We start from the raw sequence: 25778 nt of genomic DNA on the forward strand, positions 1-25778 counted from the left end.
ATGTTGCGAGCGTCTCAACAAGGTTGTCGCTCGCTCACCCGTTCACTGGCCTCACAATGGCGACATACACCACGGAACATTAGCATTGCCGCGTCCCAGAACGTCGCCGCCGACAATGAACAGAACACGACCTCGATGCCCAGAACACCAGCACCATCCACCAGCACCCGGGACTATTCACAACTTCTCACCACGACGACTGAAGGGCAAAAAGCAGTTCGGTGGATGAAGGATGGAAAGGTGGAGGCCGTCTCTGAAATGTTGTCAGATGCGGTTGCGAGGAACGGAGGGGAGCAACTGGTCGCCGAACTCTTCCGCGGAGCAGTAGGATCGCGAAAAAACAAGGAATCCAACATCAACATCTTCTTCCGCATCCTTGAAACACTTCCCAACGCCAACACAGCCCCTTCGACCCCATTCCAAGCCATCCTCGCCAACACCAAGAAAGCCCACTTGGACTTGGTCAAGCGACTGGGCCTTCTCTGCGCCAAGAAGGGCTATGGTGACTTTGTCTTCTCCGAGATTGCCCCCATCGTCCAATCTGGGTTTTCCGCGCTGGAGTATGCGCAATGGCACCGCGACGTCAACATTGCCCTCACGACGTTCAAAGGCCTCGTCATCGACGTCGACAAGGTGTTCGAGGAGGACGTGCAGGACTACAAGGCAGTTGAGGTCGAGCAGAAAGAGCACCCCGTCGTTGGAATCATGGACATGATCGAGCAGTCGCTTCCGTCTACCCTTCCAGAACCCATCGCAGGCGACGTGTTCGAGGAACAGAGCTCCGAATACGTCTACCTAAACATGGAGTCCCTCGACCACAGTACCACCAAAGTGATCGAACAAATGGTTAGCGACGGTCGCTACACCTACGCACACGAACTACTCCAGGAGCTGCAGTCAATGGGTGCAGATATTCCCTATTCCCTCGCCTACGCTAAACCGGCAGCAGACGCGCTGAAGGCCATGCAGTCCCTCGACAAGTCTGCCTCCATCGCGGAGAAGGAAGATTCCGTTTTCACCTGGCTCCGACTGCTTCCCACCACTCATATGACTCAATCCTTTCCAGCCGAGCTCGAGCAACTCGCAAATCTCATCTTTACTTCCCCACTCACCCACCTTCCCTTGATTCAGAAGGCCGCAGTCCTCTTCGCCTCCAAGGGTTTCGCCAGCCAGGTCTACAAGGACGCCTGTCGCTCTGTTTTCCTCTACGGTTCTCCGGACGAAGCCGAAGAATTCCTTCACGATTTTGAGGAAGCGAATGCCAAGTATTGGGCGGATGCGGAGCCTAAGCTTGCCGACCACCGACGCAGGATGATGATGGGATTGGCAAGAGGTGTGGCGGTGCGGTCGCTACTCGAGCGTGGAGAGTTCCACCGGATAATGCCCTTATTCCTGGACCCCTTTAAAACCAACGCCTATCTTTCCCTCGGCATTCACGACCTTGTCATCCGGAGATTGAACCGCGACAGACCCGCGATGTGGATGGCGTACCTGGAAATCGTGAAAGCTCGGAAAGACGAGGTCATTAAATATGTGGAGGCCTTGGGCAAGCAAGTAACCGCACCAGCGCCTTCGATTAAATCCCGCGACCGCAACCTGATACCCTACCCCGATACACTACCGATTCGGGAACTCGTTCCATCACTGCGGACACTCAAGGCTCAGATCAACGGCCACGCCGACCTCTACCACCCCTTAACCCTCGCAGCCTACCTCGAGAACTACCTCGCAAGCGGCCACTCCTTTGGCCTCACCCTCCTCCTTGCCAAAGCCCTCAAATACAACATGCCCTTCGCATCCAACCTCCTCACTGCTGAAATGCTGCACTACCACCGGATGGAGTCCCCGGTTACCGTCATCCGAACTTTTGTGGAACACTTTTACTTGGTCGGCGTGCCGGTGAAGACAGTGTTGGAGGTGGCGAGGAGTGGCGGTTCGGACGGGGGGCAGGAGCAGATCTTGAGCTCGAGCTCGGGGAGCAGCAAACCCCCACGACGCCGGATTCATGAAATCGGCCTGCACAATTTCAATCCTGCGACGTCGAACGTCAAGTTGTGGCCTGCGAAGGAGCACTGCGCGCTTGTTTGGCGCGCTCTAGCCTCCATCCAGCAAAGCTCGGAAGACCTCGAAGCGTTGTACGGTAAACTCGTACAGATCGCGCGGGATGGGAGGGACGTGGACGCCGAATTGGAGGATATGGGTATCAAGACCCTCGCTGTCAACTGGGCTCGGAAGAATGCCAACCCAATTAGCAGCTGGAGTTTCACACCCTTCTTGCGGGGTCTGGGGAAGAACGGTGCGGAGGAGGCGATATACGACATGGTTTCGCTGGGGCTCACGCCGGGTCTTCATCATCTTACCGAACTTGCTGGGACCTATGCGCGGTTGGGCGATTGGCGGACAGCTATAGCCCTGATCAATCGGTTGGAGAGGCATAGGCGTGCGCAGCTCTACTATTTCCAGGGGAAGAAGTACCGGGAGGAGAAGGCGACGGAGTGGGATGTTTCGGCGTTGGTGGAGAAGGGCCAGGAGTTTGTGTCGAGGAGGAACGAAGCGCATGTTGTGATACCTGATGCTGTGTTGTACAAGACCGTTATCGCGGGGCTTGTGGAGGCCGGCTTGTTTAGTTGGGCGGATAAGGTGGATTTGATGATGAAGAAGAAGTATGATGTTAGGGAGGGGGAGGATGCGAAATTTGATGAACAGTATCGTCTTTTGACGATGTATCGGCAGAGGAGGGCGGAGAAATGGGCGAAAGGCATGAAGGCGAAGGAGAAGGAGCTAGAGGCATTTTCTGACGCGAATGTGCAGGTTCAGGCCTAGGTATGTCGACCATGGATCGGGTCATCGTGGAGACGTCTAATGTCGAATTCTAGGTCCTGGTTTCCTGTTACTGTTGCCTTCGCTCGTTTCTAGCGCCATCATATCGTTTTCCCCCTGTCGCTCGCTTAGACTCATCCGGAGATCCTTGCAACTATCGCCACATCCTGATAAAAAGCTTTCGTTACTCGCATAGATTAGCCTTACTTATAACTGTATAATACCCCTCTCTATTACTCACAGACGCCCGAACGCTGTCTTCAGTCAGACCCGCGCTTCGCTCACTTTGACCACCTTGCTCTTTGCCACTCCGAATCGCGGCTTGCCGAGCATCAAACGGCACGGATCGGACTCCGGGGACAAGGCCGTACTCCGATCATTCCGGTGATGACCGACTGCCTTCCATATTCAGCGCTGTGGGAAGAACCGCGCTCCAGGGGTAATTAGCCCGTTTCTGGCATCTGGGCAGACGCTTGACGGCTTGACTTCGGATTTGTACCTTCCCCGCAATATCCCCAGGCTTCAGAAGGTTTTGCTAGTTGTGCGTAGGCCGTGCCTGTGCTCACTTCGACTTTGAAATGTCGTTTGGCAAGCCTCCTTCGGTTCCGGACGAGTTTAAGACCCCGCAGTGAGCAGCTTGTGGTTTTTTATTGTTGGTACTTTGGATTAATCGCGGTGAGGGTAGGCTGGCGCTCATCGACCACGGTTGGCAAGAAACGTTTACAATAGTGTGGACGTCTGTGCTCGCTTTTGCTGTTGTGGTGTCGGTTCCTAGGTTTGTGAGGGCTATCAAGACTGGGCGGGCGTTCAAGGGTGTCTTTGGGATCTCGGAGAGTTGGGGCCAGACGAGGTACCAGGCGCTGTCAGCTGGAGTGCGTGAAGAGCAGCGGAGGGTTGATGGGGCTGGCAAGAGTGTGTCAGCAAGAAAGCTGGAGGCGGTGTTGAATAGGGTCGCGAGTGTGCTGTGGTGGTCGTTGCCTGGACTGGAGGTTAATGCTGGGCAAGGTGCGTTGTGTAAAGATCAGGGCAGGGGAAGCGACTGATGAATGGGCGTATAGTGATTCTCATTGTGGGATACCTCGTTACTGTGGTTGTGTGCATCGTTACGGATGCTACGCTATCCAAGAACTCCAATCGCCCAGGTGAGTACCTCGAGGTTTACTGGTCGTTGTGATGTTGACGAGAGATGGTGGTTAGGTTACATCGCACTCGCACAGCTTCCCGTGGTCTTCCTTTTCGCGACGAAGAATTCGGTGCTTTCGCTCATCCTAGGCCCAGGGCACGGCTACGAAAAACTCAACTACATCCACAAATGGGCAGGTCGATCCATCTTCCTATGCTCCCTCATCCACGGTGTCCTCTGGATCCTCAACCACAAGCGTATCGGGAACCCCATCACTGGAGAGAGCAAGGAGGATACGGGTCTAGCGGCGTTCGGTGTGCTGTGTATTATGGTCATCTCGTCGTTGCGCCCGCTGCGCAGGTGGTACTACGAGTTGTTCAATGTCATCCAGTGCGTACTGGTTTGGTATTCCCATGGATTGAATGACCTTACTAATGCCTTGTTTTCCAGCATCTTGGCATTCGTGTCGTTCTTCGTTGCATTGTGCTACCACAGTGCGAACTACCTTTCGCCATGGATCTATCCCCCGCTTGCATTCTACGGCTTGGACCTCATGTTGCGTATGTTCAGGACGAGGATTAAGGATGCGTTGTTGTCGCCTGTGAATAGCCAGATGACGTTGGTGAGTTCTGCCTTCTTTCGAGATGCCATAACTGCCAAGGACTTACTCTATTTCTTAGGTCCACATTCCTGATTGCTCAGATGGCTGGGTAGCAGGCCAACACGTCCGCCTACGCGTGTTCTCCTCAGGACGAGTCTTCGAATCGCACCCCTTCTCCATCTTCACCGCTCCACCTGGTCTCTCATGCGTCACCTCCCTTCCGGCAGGGATCAACCTCGGTGCCAGAGTTATGGGTGACTGGACCAAGGCGTTGAACGACTATGCGCGGGAGACTGCCAAGGTGATGGAAGAGCAGGATGAGTGTGGCAAGAAGGAGAAGCCCGCAGTCACTCCAGAGTCGTCGAACGACGCCAAAGAGAATGCTCCGTCGTTGCAGGTACCTGTACAGGTGATGATTGATGGTCCTTATGGTGGATGCAGTGTCGACCTTGGACGATACGAGACTGTGTTGCTCTTCGCTGGTGGTGCTGGTGCTACGTTCACGATCGGATTACTTGACGATATCGTAGGACGGTGTGTCAAGTTGCGCCGACGAGGTGGAGAGATCACCAAGAGAATCGAGTTTGCGTGGTGTGTCCGGTCGTTTGGTGCGTACCCTTGTCTTTTCACTGTGTTCCTGGTGCCTCAGACTAGACCAAATCTGACATGCCATCTCGTTCATTCCTCCCGGATTAGGTTCAATTGATTGGTTCGCCCCAGCTCTCATGGACATTGCCAAGGTGGCTGAATCCTCCGACTTGGCTGTTCACATCTCGATCTACGTGACCTGCTTGTGCAACCCAGAAGCCGTCCCCCCGATTCCCAACTGTGACGTCACAGTCGTCCGACCGACCATTTACAATGTCCTCACAGACCTCGTCACGCCTCCAAATTCGACTTCCAACGCGAGGTCAGACAACGCGAGAGTGAAAGCGACGGAGATCAAGGTGGAAGGGTTGGTGGTTCCTGATGTTAAGAAACGCCCGTCAACTGCTGCGACGGCGACGACTGGTGTATCTGAGAACTCGGATTTGGATGAGAGTGTAGAGTTTGAGCCGGCTGTGAGGGATAGGCTTCCGTGGGTTGGTTTGGGTGGTGGTGTGGCTGTTTGTGCGAGTGGACCCGAGGGCCTTACGAGGGAGGCTGCGAATGCTGTTGCGAGGTTGCAGATTCATAGCGAGGGGAGGGAGCTTGGGCCTGTTGGGGTTCATACGGAGGTGTTTGGGCTGTAAGGGTCTGCATAACCCGGTGGGTTGTGAGTGTACACTTGGTTCTCTCTCTTTCGTTTTCTTTGTTCTATGTTGTTTTGAATTGGTCGGGCTCTTATGGGTACGGCCTTGATGTACATTGTAATTTTACCCCCTGTCACAATACTATGGATGGATGGATGTGCATTGGGAAAAGTCAACCGCGATAATCATGGGACGAATCGCGCTGAAAAGCAACGCCCGAAAGGAGGACAAGTTTGACGTTTGGATCAGACTTAACCCAGCACGTTGAGGGAGGCCTACGTAACCTTATCAGTATCGAGGCATCACACAATGTCACCCATATATCTCAACGCCTTCGTACCAGCCACCACTCCCAGCTAAATCCCTCCCGTGTGTATGCGCCCTCATGAGCGCTTTACTGTGTAGACCCCCGTCCTTCTACCAATTGACTTCCTGGGTGCCGTGGTGGATCGTTGTGACTGGTATACTTGGCGTTGTCGTCCTCCTCCGAGTCGGTCGAAACCTTCGAGCTGGTCGCAAGACGCCTGCGCCGCTTCCTCCTGGTCCAAAGGGATTGCCCATCCTCGGTAACCTTTTTCAGATACCTATTCACCAGCCATGGAAGGTTTATCATAGCTGGAAAGAAACGTATGGTGCGTGGATTCGTCTTGCTGAGGCCTGACAAGAGTCAGTGGAGCTCAAGGATCAAATACAAGGGGATATAATTTACCTTGAAGCGCTGGGTCAGAGGATTCTCGTTCTGAATTCGCTTGCTTCCATTGAAGCTCTCCTCGTGAAACGGGCGGCAAACTACTCTGACCGTGCTGGGAGTGTAATCACTGATCTGTGGGTCTTCCAAGCACTTCAGCTGCTTCTATCCATTACTCACCCTTGGTCATATAGGATGAGATTTGGATGGCTGTTTGGTTTGATGAATTATGGCTCGGAGTGGAGAGAACGAAGACGGGTGTTCCACCAATTCTTCAACCACAGCGAACAGCACCACCCGCTCATCGAACACGAGATCGGCAATTTCTTACGGCAATTGACTAAGAGACCTACGGGTTACAAGGAGGAAGTGCGAACGTAAGTGGCCCCGCCCCTCCGAAATAACCTAGTGATTGCTCATATATCCCGAGCTAGAATGCTAGGAACCCTTATCATGCGACTTACCTACGGGGCCGAGGATAACGAGTACAACAAGCGCTTGATCCATGCCGCCAGTGCAGTCGCCATAGGGTTTACGAAATACTCGGTCCCTGGCGAGTTGCTGGTTACTAGCTTCCCTCTTTTGCGATATGTGCCATCCTGGTTTCCCGGCGCGGGATGGAAGTCCAAGCTAGAAGAGCTGGCTGTGATCAACGATTATATCCATGGCCAACCGTTTGATGATGCGATTGAAAGAGCGGTGAGACCCTTCGGATTTTTGCAACAGCTGGAGTTGGGACTGAGGATGCCATCGTTGGTTCTGACTATAGAAATCTGGGAAACGCGAGGAGTTCCCTAGTTTTATGTCGAATGTACTTCAGACCCTGCCACCGGAAGAAGACCCCGAACGGCCTCGTCAAGAGGGAGTAGCTCGAGATGTCGCGGCTGGTGCTTATGCTGGTGGGTGCAGGTCGATTCCTCTCCATGCTCCGGAATGGCTGATCGTCTCTGTCGACAACGCCGTATCCAGCTGATGCTGACACGGTAGACTTAATACTCAAGGTTCCCTCGCTTAAACTAACCCCTCTTCAGATTGCAAGTTCTGCAAACGTCCTCGCGGTGGCACTTGCTCTGCACCCGGACGTTCAGGAAAAAGCGCAAGCAGAGATTGATGCGGTCGTAGGCTCAGACAGACTTCCTGAATTCTCCGACTTGGACCATCTGCCTTACATTCAGGCGATTGTCAAGGAAGTGAGCCGTTGGAGACCTGTTGGGCCTCTCAGTAAATTCATATTCTCTTGCATTTGAGTTGGAAAGCTGACGCCAGGTTTCAGGTTTACCGCATCTGTCGAGGCATGACGATGTCTTTGCAGGGTACTTCATTCCAGCGCAGACAGTTATACTTCCTAATTCATGGTTGGTTGCCCATATTTCTTTGACGTGTTTCCGCTGCTTACCTTGGATCTTGTGGTACAGGGCTGTCTTACACGACCCAACAGTATTTCCGAACCCTGAAAAGTTCAGCCCCGAGAGGTTCTTGGAGAACGAAAAGTTAAACCCTTCCGTCCTGGATCCTGAAGTTGCGATATTTGGTTACGGGCGAAGGTGAGATTCAAGATACTCCCTCAACCGTGACGTCTCTTACACTCTCTGTACTGATCTTCCAGGGTATGTCCTGGTCGCCAGCTGGGTAACGACATTCTCACAATTCTGGCGGCTCGTCTTCTCGCTTGTTTCAACGTCAAGCAGGCCTTTGATGAAGCCGGAAACCCCAAGCCTATCAGCGCTGAAATGACTTCGACTTTCATTTCGTTGGTGTTTCGCCTTGTTCAAGCGGCGATAGAGACTGATCTACGGAGTGGTGTAGGGCGCCCTTGCCGTTTGATTGCAATGTTGTACCTCGCTCTTCAAGCCATTTAGCCCTGTTGCAAGAACAAATCTGAATTGCTCCTTCCAGGGTGTGAGGTCTTGTGAGGTGTACTATGTAATTGCTTTTGTCATCCCCAAGCACAGGGGATCCGGGTAGCTCTTCGTACACAATCATCATATTCCTTCTTCAGCCCAATTTATTTAAAGTATCACCATGTTTACCCCTTCAAAGCATGTGGACTCCGCAATCAACTCCGTAAAATTGCGATTGGGTCGGTATAATGTATAATTCGTTAGAATCGGTGTATCAGAATTGGAGAACCCACTCTCCACGTAAGTATGTATGTACTGCTTTTATTCATCCTTAGCCCAGCAATGTTCACTCTTCAAGGTTCTACTAAGCGTCTCCAGGTCGCAGCAATTTAAAATCGGGCGCTTATCGTGTGGCTGTGAGAATTACACGTGACTAGTACTGACAGCGAAGGCGCGCCCGTCCAGTGTCCACCTTTTCTCTTTGACATTTGTCTCTGGCCACCAAGACTCGGATACACGGACACCTGTTCACCCAACCTCTCACTCCGAAGCACCTACTTTTCACCCAAGCGAACGTCATTCCATCATCATTTCTTGACTCGGATCCAAGTAGTCGGTGTCGTTTGTCGAAGGACTGCGCGGGGGTCGGAATAGAGTGCCTCTTGGTCGCACTTATGTACCCTCTGGCAGAACGGCAGGGGCCTTTATAGACTTCTTCCACAATTCAGAAGTTATGTTTGTCTCCAATCTGTGATCAATATCATCCACTCTCACTCCAAATGGGACACCACATATTCCGACAGCTTCGCAGTGCCTGGAGATAAGAAGACTTGCGATGATCTGAAGCGCCTTGTGTCCCCTATGATTTCCCTTCTTCACGAGTTTTCAACAGCTTTGCTGTCTCGGTTTACAATTGCTGGCCAACTCTTCTCACATGTACTGAAAAGCACTCCGTGGCCAACAGGCGTAGCGCTTGGGGCTCTCTGCGCGATCGCGTCGGCGGCGGCTTATCTACGACAGCAAACTCTCAGAAGAAAAGGCCTTCCGCTCCCGCCTGGGCCCAAAGGTCTACCTGTCATTGGTAACCTTCTGCAAATCCCGGCGGAGCACCCTTGGCTGGTGTATAATGATTGGAAGAAGAAGCACGGTAGGCTGCTCCTCTTTGATCATGCTCGTTGCTTTCGCTCATACTTACCTCTCCGCAGGTGATATGATCTATCTCACAGCACTGGGCAAAGGCATCCTTGTTCTCAACTCTCTCGAGTTGATTGAGGAGCTGTTCGTGAAAAGAGCTACGAACTACTCTGACCGCTCTTGGAGTCCCGTTGGCGAGCTGTAAGCGCTTGCATTGTCGAGCTTCATTCATTTCCGGGCTAATTCAGTCGTATTCAGAGTAAGAACAATGTGGAGCTTCGCAATTATGAACTACGGACAGGAATGGAGGAACCGTCGCCGTCTATTCCATCAGTTCTTCTACCGTACAGAAAATCATCACCCAGTGATCGAAGAAGAAACGCTCTCATTCTTGAGAAGGCTTGCCGACAACCCTAAAAGCTTTAGGGAGGAAGCACGAACGTGAGGCCTCACATTGCACCTGCTACCAGGACGCTGATGCCTTCCAACTTAGGTGCCTAGGACTTATCATCATGCGCCTTTCGTACGGAGAAGTCGACGCAAATTATAACAAAAACTTGATGCAGGCGGGGGATGCCGTTTCACTTGGTTTTTTGGAGTATTCGTCTCCAGGCCGCCTTTTCGTCAATACGATCCCTGCTCTGCGATATATTCCCTCTTGGTTCCCAGGCGCAGGTTGGAAAGCTAAACTCGAAGAGCTGGCCATGCTGAACGATATGATTCACAACAAGCCATTTGACGATGTCAAAACGCGAGTCGTATGCCTTCGTTACGTTCGTTCAATAGCCTGTTCAAGCTCACTGCATTTCAAGAGATCTGGAAAATTGGGTGAATATACCAGTCTCGCAATTCAGGCCATCCAAGAACTTCCGGATGAAGGGGACCTGGATTGCGCTTATCGAGAGCGCGTGGCGCGAGATGTTTCGGCTCAGGCGTATACTGGTAGGTGTCTCCCATTCTTTTTTGTGCGTGTCGACTCGTGCTGAATCAATGCAACTGCTAGCTGGTGCTGACACGGTATGTCTGCTTCCTATTCTCGCCATTCCCGACTACCGATCATTCACTCATTTTCCAGACTGCCAGCTCGGCTTTTGCCCTCGCCCTCGCGCTGGCAATGCACCCCGAAGTCCAACGCAAAGCCCAGGACGAAATCAATGTAGTTGTTGGCTCGCAGAGACTGCCTGTATTTTCGGATGTGAAAGACTTGCCCTATGTCCAAGCCATAGTCAAAGAAGTAAGCCGGTGGCATACATCGGCACCGATGAGTGCGTTCCTCTTGCGTTTTGAGTGTATCTGAATGCTGACCACATCTCGAAGGTCTCCCGCATTTGTCAACCAAGGATGATGTCTTCAATGGTTATTTCATCCCCGCAAAGACCATCGTTATACCGAACACGTGGTATGTAAATCTATGCCAATGTACATCTGGGTGACCGACGAAGCCTGTCATCACATACTAGGGCTGTCCTACATGATCCAGACGTCTTTCCGGACCCCTTCGACTTTAAGCCGGAGCGGTTCTTGAAGGACGGAAAGATCAACCCCGCTGTTCCAGACCCAGAGATAGCAGCGTTCGGCTACGGGCGGAGGTGAGCGCTGAGCTATGACCTCACACTGCGCGATGGACTCACTGTCACCCTCTCTGAATCGCCAGAATCTGCCCCGGCCGGCATCTGAGCAATGACACTTTCACGCTTCTGACGGCTCGACTTCTCGCCTGTTTCAACGTCGACCCGTCCCTTGATGAAGCTGGAAACCCCAAGCCTCTCAAGTACGAAGTGACCTCTGCGTTTATCTCGTTCGTGTTCAACTCTCGACGCATTGTCCTGTCAGCTGATTTCTTTCGCCAAGCAACCCTTTACCTTTTGATTGCGATATCGTTCCGCGGTCCGAGCGACATTTGGACCTGTTGAAGTCTCAAGGGGTATAGAGCACTTCTGGACAATCCAAGCTTGACTCTTCTCGTCCCCACTGTACTTTACCGAATGTTCACGGCCCTGAGCGTTTCTGATTCGAGTGTTTTGACTTCCGTGAGAGAAGGTAGGAAAGCACCGAGTCCAAGACAAGATTTGAAACGGATGAGAATTTAGCATCCTCAGTAGTTTTAAACGGTGTCGTATCAGCTTCTCGTTGATTATCAAATGACTATATTTGATTGATGCTACCATTCCCTCTCACAGAGCTTCCATAATTATTAGTACCACTTGCTTTCCACGGAATCACCAAGGGATGGAGACGAAAGTTGAAACTGACCGGGGCAATACGTCTTCGTACCACCAAATCAGCGCCAGCTCACGCGTTTCTTCCCTCGAGCAGCACTGCCATCCTTCCCTGCTTCTTGTCGCAACACATGTAATATAAGAAGACCGTCCAAAATGATGCTGTAAACCCCCCTCCACCAAAATGACGGTGACATCCCCAGCTGCCCTGCTGTCACTTCTCGAGGATATACCGCGACATCTTGCCAGCCGACATGGCGCTTGGCTCTTTCTCGTCCCAGCGGTCCTCTGTGCCGCTATTCTCGGAGTTATTCGAAATGTTCAAGCTCGGAGACGGAGAAGGAACTTGCCACTTCCTCCTGGACCCAAAGGCCTGCCAATCCTTGGAAACCTGCTACAAATTCCATTCGAGTACCCGTGGAAGACGTATGCCGAGTGGAAGAAACAATATGGTGCGCTTTACTCGAGTTCTTCTTGTTATTCTTGCTGACGACGACACCAGGAGATATAATCTACCTGGAAGCGCTCGGACAGAAGATTTTGGTCCTGAATTCGCTAGAGACTATCGAGGCCCTTCTTGTCAAACGCGCGGTAAACTACTCTGACCGTTCCTGGAGTCCCATTATCGACTTGTGCGTGACCCTTTCTCTTCTCCACTGGCGTTGTTCGTGACTTCCGTACGCCCTCAGAATGCGGTCTGGTTGGAGCTTCTCGGTCATGAACTATGGGGCAGAATGGCGAGACAGGCGAAGACTATTCCATCAATTCTTCCATGATCTGGAGGACCATCGACCAGTCGTTCAAGAGGAGCTCCTTGCGATGCTGCGCGACCTTATTGGACGACCGAAGGAATATCGTGACGTAGTTCGAAAGTGAGTCCGTTGATACCTTCTCGCGGAAATGAAACTGTAATGGGGATTGGCTCTGTTTAGCGCCATGGGAATCATTATCATGCGACTCACGTATGGAGCGGTGGATAAGGACTATAACAAGCGCCTAATCCACGCCGCCGATACTGCTGTCTTGGGATTCGTCGAATATTCCAACCCTGGGCGTATGTGGGTCAACATCATCCCCTCAATGCGGTTCATTCCGTCCTGGTTCCCTGGTGCTTGGTGGAAGAGGGAGTTGTTGAAGCTCGCCAAATTGACGGACTATCTTCATCAACAACCTTTCGCGGATGCGACGAAGAGAATGGTATCGTAGCTCTATTTTTTTTTTCGTCGCATCAGTGGTTGTTGACAAGCTGTTAACAGAAAGAAGGAACACAGGGTCCTCATACCAGCTTTGCCACGAAGCTCATCCAGGCGCTTCCGGAGGAGGGTGACCCCGAGCGAGCGCGTCAAGAGACGCTGGCTCGCGACTCGGTGGCACAAGCATACACAGGTGAGCGTCGCCCATCCAAGCCACGTATCGAAAGGGAGCATACTGACATTTACCTACCTAGCTGGTGCTGATACGGTAAGCATCGCGGCAAGGACTGGGAATAATCGGCAGCCTCATTTATACCATCCTATGTAGATGGCTAGTGCTGCTTATGGTCTCGCCTTCGCCCTGGCGTCTTATCCCGAGGTCCAACGGAAAGCCCAAGAAGAACTTGATCGAGTAGTTGGTCCGCTCAAGCTACCGACGTATGAAGATATAGATCAGCTTCCTTACCTCCAAGCCATCGTCCGGGAGAGTCACCGCTGGCATGTAACTGGTCCTCTCGGTAGGTGAAACTCTTCGTCCAGCAGTGCATTTCACTCACGACTAAGCGAAGCCCTCCCGCATTTGTCCAGGAATGACGATTCTCTCAATGGGTATTTCATCCCAGCAAACACACTCGTTCTTCCGAACTCATGGTAAGTTTCGTCCTATTTCCGTGTTGAAGTTGTCTAAGGTATTGGCCAGGGCTGTTCTCCATGATCCAAAGGTGTATCCTGAGCCGCACGAATTCAAGCCAGAGAGGTTCCTAAAGGATGGCGAGCTGAACCCGGACGTTCAAGATCCCAGCGTTGCCGCATTTGGATATGGTCGCAGGTAAGCTCACAGTAGAGACGGTCGGTCTCCACCTCGCTTAGCTCACACTTGCCAAAGGATATGCCCAGGTCGTTTCTTCGGAAATGACACATTCACGTTCTTGGCAGCTCAGCTCATTTCTTGCTTCGACGTGAAGCCTTTCCTCGATAAGAATGGAAACCAAAAGCGCCCAAACCTCGAATCCTCGTCCGCATTCATTTCGTAAGTCTGTCTTCTCAAATCAGTTGGTGTGACTGGCAGTGAATGCAGTTTCAGAATTCCCTTGCCATTTGAGGTGGAGATAGTACCTCGATCTCCGCAACATGTGGCCTTGTTGCAAGCTTCGTAGGGCAATGTCTAGAGATTTATAGATTTATACGCATAACGGACTTAGCAGGGGTTCATTCCCTGAGCTTTGAGGTCGAATAGATACTTAGATGTGCAGTGTTGGTCAATGCAGCCCGATAAGCGCCCAGGCCGGCGGGTCAATGAGTTGTTTGGTCTTCCCGATGTTGGCAAACAAAAGAGTCGCCCCGCTACTCCGCGAGCTGCAGCCCGTGTCTTGTTCGTCCTTCGGATTGTTCTCCACTCAGCGCTTAACCGCAGCGTTGACCTCCAAATGACAGCACTATCGCGACGAGCGCGTACCACAGCAAATGAACTGCAGAATCATGGAGGATGCCAACCGTTCTCGTCATCAAATGGCGACTGATCCCATTGAATAGAATTTGAACCGACAGCATCGAACAACGTCCGACTTTCACCTTGCTTCTGTGTGCATGAGCGCTTTCTCAACCAGCGGGCTTTGGCGGTCTCTAGATGGATCTGAATTTGTGACCAGAGGTGGCCACTGGTCCATTGGACTCACTTTGGTGGTCGGCTGTGCCATCTTGTGGGTCGCCAGTCGACGACGCGAAGCGCGCCGAAGGAAGAACTTGCCGCTCCCTCCTGGGCCCAGAGGACTCCCTATCATTGGAAATGCGCTTCAGATACCTCTGGTGCATCCGTGGCTGGTCTATAACGAATGGAAGAAGGAATATGGTACGCGACCAAATCCTCGCCTCTTGCATTGGTACTAAACCAGAACTGTTGCAGGAGATTTGATATACCTGGAAGCGCTCGGCCAGAAGATTCTCATTTTGAACTCCCTAGAGTCAATTGAAGCACTACTTGTGAAGAGGGGAACGAACTATTCCGACCGCGCTTCAACCCCAATTATTGACCTGTGAGTGAAGCGATTTGGTGCAGCAAGTACGACAATTCATCACAATCCACTCGCAGGATGAGAACTGGTTGGAGCTTCTCCGTAATGAACTATGGCCAAGAGTGGCTAGAACGCCGACGCCTCTTCCATCGATTCTTCCACCACAGCGAAGGGCATCATCCCGTAGTCGAAGAAGAGACGTTCAACTTTTTAAGAAAACTCGTGGACAAACCAACAATTGCAACATTTAGGGAGGAGGCGCGAACGTGAGTCAACTGCTTAGTCTGACGGGACGGAGTACTCAATCCAATCTAGCATGCTGGCGATTATCATTATGCGACTCACGTACGGTGCCACGGATGCTGCATACAACAGACGCTTAATCGACGCAGCCGACGAAGTAATAAAGGGCTTCGTGGAATACTCTTCCCCGGGTCGTCTACTCGTCCATGTGTTCCCCGTTCTAAGACACGTCCCAAGTTGGCTGCCAGGAGCTGAATGGAAAGCTGACATGCTGAGGCTGGCCGAAATCAACGACTACATCCATGACCAGCCTTTCGATGACGCCATTGAACGAGTGGTACGCCTATTCTCAAACCCTCGACCTGAAGTTCCAACACTTACAAGTCTCTGCCTTTCAGAAAACAGGGACACAGAGCGAACATAGCCTTGCCACGTTAGCAATTCAAGAACTCCCAGAGGAACAAACGGATAGCCGCGCTCATCAAGAACAGGTTGCAAGAGATGTTGCGGCGCAGGCTTACACAGGTGAGTGCCGATGATCCGCTTGTGCACACCCTTTGCTAACGAAGTGGATGATAGCTGGCGCTGATACGGTAAATCGCATACCCTCGATCTGATACGGGATGATTCTTGTTTACTCCATTTCAGACCTTTAGTTCCGCCTGCGCCCTTGTTCTAGCACTTGCGATGCATCCCGATGTCCAACGGAAGGCTCAAGAAGAGATCGACGCAGTAGTAGGCTCGCAAAGGCTGCCTACGTGCAAGGACTTGAACCAACTACCGTACATCCAGGCCGTGGTGAAAGAGGTCAGTCGCTGGCATACCGTGGGCCCATTGAGTAAGTGACCCCCCAATCGAGATCTCCCGCTGGAACTCGCTCGCTTCAAAGGTTTACCGCACGCATCGAAAGAAGACGATGAATACAATGGGTACTTCATACCAGCGAAGACTGTCATCTTCCCGAATACATGGTACGGTTACCTCACACTCTATCCAATATGTATTGCTCATTGGCGATTATATCCAGGGCCGTCCTTCATGATCCCGATGTATACCCTGAGCCACATAGGTTCGACCCTGAAAGGTTCCTCAAGGATGGCAAGATCAATCCCGAAGTCCGAGACCCAGATGTCGCAGTATTTGGCTATGGACGCCGGTGAGATTACCCCACTTCCCCAGGACTTTCGTCACCGAAGACTCACATCGAACCGCAGAATCTGTCCAGGGCGTAACCTGAGCAATGATACGTTCGCCTTACTTGCCGCTCGCCTTCTCGCCTGCTTCGATGTCAAACCCAGCCTCGACGAGACGGGACGACCCATACCTCTGAAGCTTGAAGTGAACTCTGGTTTCATAGCGTTCGTCGCCATTGCTTCCTTGTATGAAGGGCGCACCACATGGACTGACTCGTTTTCTAATGCAGAACGCCCTTGCCTTTCGATTGTCAAATCATTCCTCGGTCTCAACAACACGCGGAATTATTGTATGCTTAGAGTTGTCTTGGTTTCATGAGCTGTGATTGCGGTATCATAGCGAGCGAGTATTCGACCCTTCAACCCGGTCAATCGAGAGGCATCACTTCTCGATTCTCATGAATCCTCTGGCCTTTGTTTGAAAGGCATTCTTTTAGGGTGAGATTGGGATTTGTAAACGGAGAGTAACGCCCGCGAGTGGGTGCAGTTTGGACCTGAGCAGGGCATGAGCCCATGAAACCTGATGTGGAAGGCTGGTTCGAAGAGAAAAGGGACGATTGATTGGTATGTATTGGAGGGCATTCTTTACCGTGAATGCACACATTTTACCCACAGAGGTCTACCTATGATCGCCAGCTTACTGAGGGATATCCAGGTATGAAGTTGCTTTCCTTTGACACTCTGCTCGAGATTGTGCGAAAGGGTCGTAGTACATCCATAGATTGTCCGGAGGAACGCTTGTGTCGTTAGTACGTGCCCTGATGGGGAATTACTTACCTTCGTTCGGATTCCGCAGTTCCTGGTGATCACCAGACTCCCTAAACGTCGAGATGGGTCCTCGGAGAACTTCGAATTCTCATGTGTGTCTGGTATGTAATGGGTATAAATATCCGAGAGTTTCAGTGCGATGCCAACTTTGGTGCCGAGGAAGTACAAAGTTCAACATGCGCTCCCAGCAGGTAAGCATATACACACCGTCCAATCGCCATCTCGCCCAGTAACTCGGTCGTGCCCATAACGCAGGCCGATCTCGAGCGCAATGCCCAAATCCCTTCAAATGTTGGGGATGACAGCGACGAGGAGACCAAAGTCGGCCACGACACTCTTGTTAGGGCTGGAACGGAGAAGATCGAGAAAAACGACTTTAACAAGGTGTCTTACCTCGATGCCAATGGAGTCGCAGTTTCTCAAAAGACACCGGCTTCCCCGAAGCCCAAACGAAAGCGACGCGTCTGGATGATTATTGGAGGGGTGACCTTGCTACTTCTAGTCCTGGCGGGCGCTCCACTCTTAGCCATGCTCATTACTCGAAATATTGCCAGCGACAGTCGCTCACCCACCACGTAGCCGACTGGGGTGACATCGACGACGGAGTCCTCTCGTCCTTCGGATGCGAGATATTCAGTAGTGTCCACGCAAGGTTCAGTGGAGTGAGGAGAGCGAAGGCGTACGGTAGCGTTGATGTAAGCATGGACATTGTCTTTTTTAGTGATCATCGGACACTTCTCCTACTGTAGCGCCTCCGTGGGCTGATTAGGCGCCCATGCTTCGACACGGATTTTTACGTTCTCAATGACATAGTTATGACGTTTATCTGGCTAACTATCCGTTATTGTATGAGGGCATGGACATTCCTGAGAAATCTCGCTGGGTCAGGAATAGGCGAACGGGGAGAAATGCTTGCTGATCGAAGGTGCGACGATGTACTAACTAGAAACCCCCGATGAGTAGATGCAACTCCGATAAGGATGAATCTGGAAGATGAACTACCGAGTGAAATGGTCAGGCTACCCTCACAGCCAGGAGTGACAACTTCAGCGGCTCCCAGAACCCAAGGGAGAATGGTGCGCACGATATAACATTCACAGGAAGAATTTTGACCCCCTCAAAATGCATTACAATTTCCTTAAAAGGCGATTATTAGGATCTTGAACTCACCAAAATCCTCCTTTGAAGATGTAGCATCTTGAATAGCATCTTCGAGCTGTTATTGGGCCCTTCAAAATAGGTCAATCCCAGCCGTGCCTGTTCATGAGCACTTCTCGCTGCGGATTTGTCTCGAGCGCAGTCGTGTTCGAGTTGAGACTCGGGTATCAGGGCGAGTGATCCAGCTGCCGGGTGTTTTGAGAGGTGGATGCCTTTTTGAAGCTTCGATGCGCAGCTTGCGGGCTCGTGTAGGGGCTCCAGGTGCGCGGTCGCTGATAGATAGACGATAACCTGGGCATGTATATAAGACACGGACTCTCTACCTCAATCTTTGCTGGAAGCCTCTTACCTTTTGACAATGATTGTGGGCCAGGTACGAGTCTTCATATTGTATATGCCGATGGGTGAACTGATGGGCTATCCGAATCGTCAGGATACCAAGGTGGCGCCTGTAGCTAACCCCCCGGCGGCTGATACCTCTCAGTTTAAAGACGAGAAGGCTCCCCCTGTGGACATAGAGCAGGTGAGTGTGGTGCGATGTTATTTTTACAAACAGTATAATAATGCTGGGATTCCGACCGGGTTTATTTCAAACAGGACGTCAGCATCCAAGACTCCCTTCGCCACAAGAGTCTTGCTTGATTCGCAGGGAAGTCGCGACACTGCCTCATGGGTTGAAGACGAGACGAAGGTTGCACGGGATACCATTTTGGGTTATGACACCCTCGCATACAACTCTCCAGCCATCTCCAAGTTCCCTTACCTGGATAGGGAAGGACTTGACCCAGGCTCCCAGGCAGTCGCTCAAAATCCAAAGCCAAAGCGACCTTGGATATGGATTGGGGCAGTGGGTCTATGCATGCTCATAATCGTCATCTTAGCCGCTCTCTCGGGCGCTTTGGGATCTCGATGGCTCAGAGACCGCGGGTACATAGAGGACGATATCTGGTACACGAGGACGACAGATCCAAACGGAGAGCGATTTATCGTGATCCGGGGAACGTTGTCCATTCCTGTCAACGCACCTACCTCGGGCATGCACATGCCGTACGACTCCTCCTCCTTCCCCACTCCCACCTCTCTCGGCCCTTCGAACAGCCCATCGCTGAGCATTTCAAACACGGAATAGAGTGCCTTACCTTCAATCACGGGTTTCTGAACAGCGAGGAACAGACGGCTGAACGGAGAGTCGATGAGATTGGACGCGCAATTCAAACGCCTGGACACTTTCATTACCTTTTCACTGTGTACCATGTATTTCATGAGACAGTAACGAGATTGAACGAATCTATTGACCCTGGTTTGGAAACTGTGGTGAACTAAGACTTCTTTAGAATGTAGTCATTCTCGACGTCGATTGTGCTGAATGTTCGATCTCATTTGCTGCTTAGCAGGGCCCTGTCGCGTCGTGGAATAAAGGTAATCCTTAGAGTCACCAACAACTAGTGAGTTCGTTGGGTCAGCTCGGGACGCATGGGCTCGTATGGGCGCTTGTGCGTGGGAACGGATGATCTGTCATCAAAGAGGCGCGGTGAGCGCCCATCATCCGGCCACCGTGTAGTCTGACACTCGCGTTCGCTATCCAAATCGTCCACAATCCCAATCCAGTCAAGAGTATTCAACTTTAGGTGCATAGTCTCTTCCTTTCAAAAACAACTTGGTTCATCAGTCCGCTTTCCCATAGGCCCAGCGGTTGACTTCCACTTTCTTTCAGAGCAGAGTCCGGCTGTATACAATCTCCATCCATTCAGCCGCCCGCCAAGTCGGCTTTTCCAGTCCGATATGGTACCACTTCAGCTTCAAGAAGTTGCTAGGTGATGGGCCCGAAAGGCCAAGATGGGGACCCCGGTGGAGGACAAATCTCGGTCGCTGGAGCCTTGCTTTGCGCATCGCGTCACGACACAAATGCGCCAGAAGTTTCTCAAAGCTTCTCTGTCATCTTTGGAGACGATTACAGAGGCAATTCTTGGACCCTCCACACCTAGGGAGCTGTTCAATGCAACAAGCTGGTCCTACAGAGATCGGGTGGCCGCAAAACCGCACGCGTCAGGATCATCACTCGGCGCGGAAACCCCGAGGCCCTGCTTACGTGTGGGCAATTGGGTCATCATCACTCTCCCTTTCCTCCGTCCTGCAGCATATCCTGCAAGGATCGGCACTGGAAAATCTTACGGCCTCGTACTCCTTGTAGCCAAAGACATACCATACTGGATGGCTTTACTTGCTCTCGAACACCCCATCAGCCCTCGCCGTGTTTCTTCACCATTTTGTCGGCTAAACGCGTCCAAAAGCTAGCGGGACGAGGGGTGTCTTGACACAACGATCATTATGTGACACGGCTCCCGAGATTTCACAAGAATAAGAGGGGCAAGGGTCAGGTCATGATCCATTGATTTGGTTTAAACTCCCCACACTCCTTACGTCCTCTTTCATCCTCTTTCTCCACTCTCCTTCGACGTCCGCCCCGCAGGAAGAGACGACCGCGACGCCAGAGGCCCTTGGATTCTTCAACCATGTCCAAATCAGGGCCACCAAGCACCGCGGACGAGAAGTCCACCGCTGTGAATGATCAGCACACCAAGGAACAGAAGGAACAGCAGGCATCGACCACACCGTCCGTCAACGAGAAGAATGAGAAAGGATCGAACAAGGATGTCGCTGCAGAGAGCACAGTCCCCCAGACTGCCCCAGTCTCGTTCTTCAAGCTCTTCAGGTCTGTTCAGTCCCCGCAGCTCGCACTCCATCCAGTATTGACGAGACCTCTAGATTCTCGACCAAGCTCGAGCTGCTCATGAACTTCGTTGCTCTGATTGCAGCAGCAGCCGCTGGTGCTGCCCAGGTACGCAAAAAAATTGTTTGGTCCGAGGCACGATACTGACCTGCCGGAATAAAGCCCCTAATGTCCCTCCTCTTCGGTAACCTCACTCAAGACTTCGTCAACTTCGCTACTGTTGTGGGCGAGGCACAGGCTGGAAACACCACCGCTGCTGCCCTTGTCCCAGAAGCTGCTGCGTCATTCCGTCGGGTTGCTGCTTTGGATGCTAGCTACCTGTGCTACATTGGTATGATCCCCTTCATTCATCATGCTTCTTCCTTTGTTGATCTGGGCCTCTTTCAGGTCTTGGCATGTTCGTGTGCACATACGTCTACATGTATGTCTGGGTCTATACTGGCGAAGTCGGCACCAAGCGCCTTCGTGAGAAGTACCTTGAAGCCGTTCTCCGTCAAGATATCGCGTACTTCGACAATGTTGGAGCTGGAGAAGTCGCTACCCGTATTCAAACCGACACTCGTAAGTAACGTGCTCTACAGTACTGCGTCCGTTCCTCACAGGGTGTTTCCAGACTTGGTTCAGCAAGCGACTTCAGAAAAGGTGGCTTTGACAGTCAGTTTCGTCGCCGCCTTCGTCACTGGTTTCGTCCTCGCCTACGCTCGATCATGGCGACTTGCCCTTGCGATGTCCTCGATCCTCCCCTGCATGGCCATCGCTGGAGGTGTCATGAACAAGTTCATCTCCGCTTACAAACAGTGCGTATTTTTCGTTCATCTTGTTTTCCTACTCGATTGACTTGGCGTGCAGACTCTCCTTGCAATATATCGCTGATGGAGGAAGTCTGGCCGAAGAAGTCATTGGCACCGTTCGAACCGCCCAGGCATTCGGTACTCAGAGAATTCTTTCCGGCCTTTACGATAACCACGTCAATAAGGCTCTTACCGTCGACCTCAAGGCTGCCAGTTGGCATGGAAGTGGTCTTGCCTTCTTTTTCTTCGTGATCTACTCTTCTTACGGCTTGGGTGAGTCTACAACCTGTCGTCCCGATTTTGAGCTTCTGCTGAGTATTCGACCCCTCCACCTCCAGCCTTCCACTTTGGTACCAAGCTCATCAATCAAGGACACGCCACTGCTGGATCCGTCGTCAACGTCTTCCTCGCCATCTTGATTGGTTCCATCTCGCTCACTTTGCTCGCTCCTGAAATTCAAGGTATGTAAGCCGTTGCCCAGCTTTGACCGTCTCTCTGATCGACAATTTTAGCCCTCACTCACGGTTGCGGAGCTGCTGCCAAACTATACGAGACTATCGACCGTGTTCCAGATATCGACTCGTACGATGAGGGAGGTCTCAAGCCCGAGACGGTCACTGGCGAGATCACCATCGAGAACGTCACCTTCGCTTATCCTTCCAGGCCCACCGTCCAAGTCGTCAAGAACCTCTCGCTCACATTCCGCGCGGGCAAGACTGCCGCCCTCGTCGGTGCCTCTGGTTCTGGAAAATCTACTTCCATCTCCCTCATCGAGCGCTTCTACGACCCCAATGAGGGTGTTGTCAAGCTTGACGGCATCGACCTCAAGGATCTCAACCTCAGATGGCTCCGTTCGCAAATTGGATTGGTGTCTCAAGAGCCCACCCTGTTTGCCACCACCATCCGAGGCAATGTCGCTCACGGTCTCATCGGCACCAAGTGGGAAAATGCTTCTGAAGAAGAAAAGTTCAAGCTGATCAAGGATGCTTGCATCAAGGCCAACGCAGACGGCTTCATCTCCAAGCTGCCCAACGGATACGACACCATGGTTGGCGAGCGCGGTTTCCTGTTGTCTGGTGGTCAGAAGCAACGTGTTGCTATCGCCCGTGCCATCGTTTCCGATCCCCGCATCCTTCTGTTAGACGAGGCCACTAGCGCGCTCGACACTCAATCCGAGGGTATTGTTCAGGATGCATTGGATAAGGCTTCAGCCGGTAAGCACTTTCGGGTCTTCGGATGGATAAACTGTAGATGCTAATTACCCCGGTTTCGCTTTCTCCTTTGATCCATAGGCCGAACAACGATTACCATTGCCCACCGACTTTCGACTATCAAGGATGCTGACATCATCTACGTCATGGGCGACGGCGTCGTCCTCGAACAGGGCACCCATAACGAGCTCCTCTCCGCCAACGGCGCCTACGCTCATCTCGTACAAGCTCAAAAACTGCGCGAGGCCAACGACAGTCAGGCTGTATCCGGAGACGATCAGGAAGACGGTTCTGATGCTGCTGGATACGAGAAGATGGCTCGCGAGGAGATCCCTCTCGGTCGTTCCAACACTGGTCGATCTTTGGCTTCTGAAATTGTCGAACAGCGGCAAAAGGAGCGCGAGTCCAAGGAGAAGAAGGGCGATCTTAACCTGCCCTACCTTTTCAAGAGGATGGCCTTGCTTGTTCCGGAGCAGTACACACGCTATTTCTTGGGTGCTATCTTTGCATGCTTGACGGGTATGGTCTATCCTGCATTCGGTATCGTCTATGCCAAGGGTATGGAGGGCTTCTCCGTCCTTGACCCGGATGAGAGGATGAAGCAAGGAAACCGCAACGCTCTTTGGTATGTTCACCTTCCGCCTTTCCTGGTACGCAATACTGATCATGGTACTGCAGGTTCTTCATTATTGCGATCATCTCGACCATTTGTGTTGGATTGCAGAACTACCTCTTCGCATCCGCCGCCTCCAGCCTGACTGCTCGTCTCCGCTCCTTGAGCTTCAAGGCTATCCTCCGCCAAGACAGTATGTGTTTTCTATTCAAAGGCTGCTACATAGGGTAATATGTCCCCAGTCGAGTTCTTCGACAAGGATGAGAACAGCACCGGCACTTTGACTGCCAACCTCAGTGAGAACCCTCAAAAGGTCTACGGTCTCGCCGGTATTACTCTTGGTGCCATTGTTCAATCCTTCGCAACTGTTATCGCCGGTTCCGTCGTCGGTCTCGCCTTCATCTGGAAGCTCGCTCTCGTCGCCATCGCTTGCATGCCCTTCCTCCTCTCCACCGGTTACATCCGTCTCCACGTCGTCGTTCTCAAAGACCAGGCTAACAAGAAGGCTCACGAAGAATCAGCCCAACTTGCTTGCGAAGCTGCCGGTTCCATCCGCACTGTCGCTTCTCTCACCAGGGAACGTGACTGCTTGAGGCTCTACAGCGAGAGTCTCGAGATCCCCTTGAAAAAGTCGAATAAAACCGCTATTTGGAGTAACGGCTTGTATGCATTGTCGCAGGCGTTGGTCTTCTTCGTCATCGCCCTTGTTTTCTGGTACGGATCGAGGCTGGTGTCCACCTTTGAGGCCAGCACCTTCCAGTTCTTCATTGGCTTGATGGTACGTTTCTTTTGTCTAACATCTTGTCATCCCATGCTGACGGCTGTCCACAGAGCACGACCTTCGGTGCTGTCCAAGCCGGAAACGTCTTCTCCTTCGTCCCCGATATCTCCACTGCCAAGGGCGCTGGTTCCGACATCATCAAGCTCCTCGATTCCATCCCCGAAGTCGATGCTGAATCCGAGGCTGGTAAGAAGCTCTCCCACGAGAAGCTCCAGGGCCACCTCAAGCTCGAGGACATCCACTTCCGTTACCCCACTCGCCCTGGTGTTCGTGTCTTGCGAGGACTCTCTTTGGAGGTCCAGCCTGGTACCTACGTGGCCCTCGTCGGTGCTTCCGGCAGTGGTAAGAGTACTGTCATTCAGATGATCGAGCGGTTCTATGATCCCTTGAGTGGCGAAATCTATGTACGTCCTCTTGCTTGGTGTCTCTTCTTCTTTTGTGTCTGACTGGTCGATCTTTAGATGGATGGCGAGAAGATCAACGAGCTCAATGTCCAGGACTACCGTCGCCACATCGCCCTCGTATCTCAGGAGCCTACCCTCTACGCTGGAACCATCCGATTCAACATTCTCCTCGGTGCCATCAAGCCTGCTGAGGAAGTCACCCGGGAAGAATTGGAGGCCGCTTGCAGGGATGCGAACATTTTGGACTTCATCAAGTCATTGCCCAGCGGATTCGATACCGAGGTCGGTGGTAAGGGAAGCCAGCTCAGTGGTGGTCAGAAACGTGAGTCAAGTGGTCTCTTCAATTCCGGAGTCGAAGCTAACAAGTGGCGATTTAGAACGTATCGCCATCGCTCGCGCTCTTCTCCGCAACCCCAAGGTCCTGCTCCTCGACGAAGCCACCTCCGCCCTCGACTCGCACTCTGAAAAGGTCGTCCAGGCCGCTTTGGATCAAGCTGCCAAGGGAAGGACTACCATCGCCATTGCCCATCGTTTGTCAACTATCCAAAACGCTGATAAGATGTATGTCTTCTCTCTTCTGTTGTGTTCGCGTCTTGTGCTGACATCTTCGATGTAGCTACTTCATCAAGGAAGGTCGAGTCAGCGAGGCTGGAACTCACGACCAACTTATCGCCCAGCGTGGTGACTACTATGAGTACGTGCAGCTGCAGGCGTTGAGCAAGACCGAGTAAGCGGGCGAATAGATGCGTTCATCCGCTACTTGTTGCTATCTTGTCATTCGCTTTCGTGCATTTGCTCTTGCTTTGTCATGCTCCTTATGATACATACCCCGCTGCTCCACGTCCTAAGGCTGTCCATCGCCTGTGGAAACGACAATTCATGCTAATGAATGGAAGGAGGAAAAGAGAATGATTCTCTATTTAATACCTATTTACGGATATATTCCCTACCACCAATTACTATTTAGAGTTCCAATCCACTCGCTAGAACCTGACGCGTTTTGCGTCCATTAGCGTACTGAT

The 25778-nt window shown here is 52.0% G+C and overlaps 9 protein-coding genes across 9 annotated transcripts; all 9 read left to right on the top strand.

Moving 5' to 3' along the window:
* Window positions 1–135: 135 nt before the first annotated feature.
* On the top strand, window positions 136–2823 carry CC1G_02504 (hypothetical protein; the record flags this gene model as incomplete). The annotated part of the gene is made up of 1 exon (XM_001832190.1): window positions 136–2823. The coding sequence occupies one exon, from the start codon at window positions 136–138 to the stop codon at window positions 2821–2823; it is 2688 nt and encodes an 895-aa protein (XP_001832242.1).
* A 575-nt stretch (window positions 2824–3398) lies between these two features.
* CC1G_15165 (ferric reductase-like transmembrane component/FAD binding protein) lies at window positions 3399–5776 on the top strand (the record flags this gene model as incomplete). The annotated part of the gene is made up of 7 exons (XM_002910480.1): window positions 3399–3448; window positions 3506–3825; window positions 3879–3962; window positions 4018–4333; window positions 4394–4565; window positions 4624–5152; window positions 5241–5776. The coding sequence occupies 7 exons, from the start codon at window positions 3399–3401 to the stop codon at window positions 5774–5776; spliced, it is 2007 nt and encodes a 668-aa protein (XP_002910526.1).
* A 385-nt stretch (window positions 5777–6161) lies between these two features.
* On the top strand, window positions 6162–8323 carry CC1G_15166 (O-methylsterigmatocystin oxidoreductase; the record flags this gene model as incomplete). The annotated part of the gene is made up of 8 exons (XM_002910481.1): window positions 6162–6408; window positions 6442–6601; window positions 6659–6841; window positions 6899–7163; window positions 7234–7425; window positions 7496–7654; window positions 7923–8008; window positions 8071–8323. The coding sequence occupies 8 exons, from the start codon at window positions 6162–6164 to the stop codon at window positions 8321–8323; spliced, it is 1545 nt and encodes a 514-aa protein (XP_002910527.1).
* Window positions 8324–9473: 1150 nt separating this feature from the next.
* On the top strand, window positions 9474–11352 carry CC1G_02506 (O-methylsterigmatocystin oxidoreductase; the record flags this gene model as incomplete). The annotated part of the gene is made up of 9 exons (XM_001832192.1): window positions 9474–9640; window positions 9698–9880; window positions 9933–10197; window positions 10252–10381; window positions 10443–10456; window positions 10515–10704; window positions 10757–10838; window positions 10900–11028; window positions 11094–11352. 9 exons carry the CDS (start codon window positions 9474–9476, stop codon window positions 11350–11352), a joined length of 1419 nt encoding a protein of 472 aa, XP_001832244.1.
* A 490-nt stretch (window positions 11353–11842) lies between these two features.
* On the top strand, window positions 11843–13885 carry CC1G_02507 (O-methylsterigmatocystin oxidoreductase; the record flags this gene model as incomplete). Its single annotated transcript, XM_001832193.2, has 10 exons — window positions 11843–12110; window positions 12161–12290; window positions 12348–12530; window positions 12591–12855; window positions 12915–13044; window positions 13106–13119; window positions 13180–13369; window positions 13421–13502; window positions 13552–13680; window positions 13738–13885. 10 exons carry the CDS (start codon window positions 11843–11845, stop codon window positions 13883–13885), a joined length of 1539 nt encoding a protein of 512 aa, XP_001832245.2.
* Window positions 13886–14242: 357 nt separating this feature from the next.
* On the top strand, window positions 14243–16599 carry CC1G_02508 (cytochrome P450; the record flags this gene model as incomplete). The annotated part of the gene is made up of 11 exons (XM_001832194.2): window positions 14243–14700; window positions 14755–14884; window positions 14941–15129; window positions 15179–15443; window positions 15505–15631; window positions 15686–15699; window positions 15755–15944; window positions 15996–16077; window positions 16134–16262; window positions 16321–16464; window positions 16530–16599. The coding sequence occupies exons 1-11, from the start codon at window positions 14439–14441 to the stop codon at window positions 16597–16599; spliced, it is 1602 nt and encodes a 533-aa protein (XP_001832246.2). The 5' UTR covers window positions 14243–14438.
* Window positions 16600–17243: 644 nt separating this feature from the next.
* Window positions 17244–17646, top strand: CC1G_02509 (hypothetical protein; the record flags this gene model as incomplete). The annotated part of the gene is made up of 2 exons (XM_001832195.2): window positions 17244–17258; window positions 17323–17646. The coding sequence occupies 2 exons, from the start codon at window positions 17244–17246 to the stop codon at window positions 17644–17646; spliced, it is 339 nt and encodes a 112-aa protein (XP_001832247.2).
* Window positions 17647–18583: 937 nt separating this feature from the next.
* CC1G_02510 (hypothetical protein) lies at window positions 18584–19354 on the top strand (the record flags this gene model as incomplete). Its single annotated transcript, XM_001832196.2, has 3 exons — window positions 18584–18598; window positions 18659–18748; window positions 18875–19354. The coding sequence occupies 3 exons, from the start codon at window positions 18584–18586 to the stop codon at window positions 19352–19354; spliced, it is 585 nt and encodes a 194-aa protein (XP_001832248.2).
* Window positions 19355–20738: 1384 nt separating this feature from the next.
* CC1G_02511 (multidrug resistance protein 1) lies at window positions 20739–25588 on the top strand (the record flags this gene model as incomplete). The annotated part of the gene is made up of 15 exons (XM_001832197.2): window positions 20739–20938; window positions 20974–21064; window positions 21119–21287; window positions 21344–21517; window positions 21570–21753; window positions 21806–22020; window positions 22086–22208; window positions 22260–22961; window positions 23040–23583; window positions 23637–23764; window positions 23814–24349; window positions 24403–24756; window positions 24814–25078; window positions 25134–25317; window positions 25373–25588. 15 exons carry the CDS (start codon window positions 20739–20741, stop codon window positions 25485–25487), a joined length of 3984 nt encoding a protein of 1327 aa, XP_001832249.2. The 3' UTR covers window positions 25488–25588.
* Between the last annotated feature and the right edge of the window lie 190 nt (window positions 25589–25778).

Source organism: Coprinopsis cinerea (genome assembly GCF_000182895.1).
Source record: "Coprinopsis cinerea okayama7#130 chromosome 9 map unlocalized cont3.9, whole genome shotgun sequence".
Lineage (NCBI taxonomy): Eukaryota > Fungi > Basidiomycota > Agaricomycetes > Agaricales > Psathyrellaceae > Coprinopsis > Coprinopsis cinerea.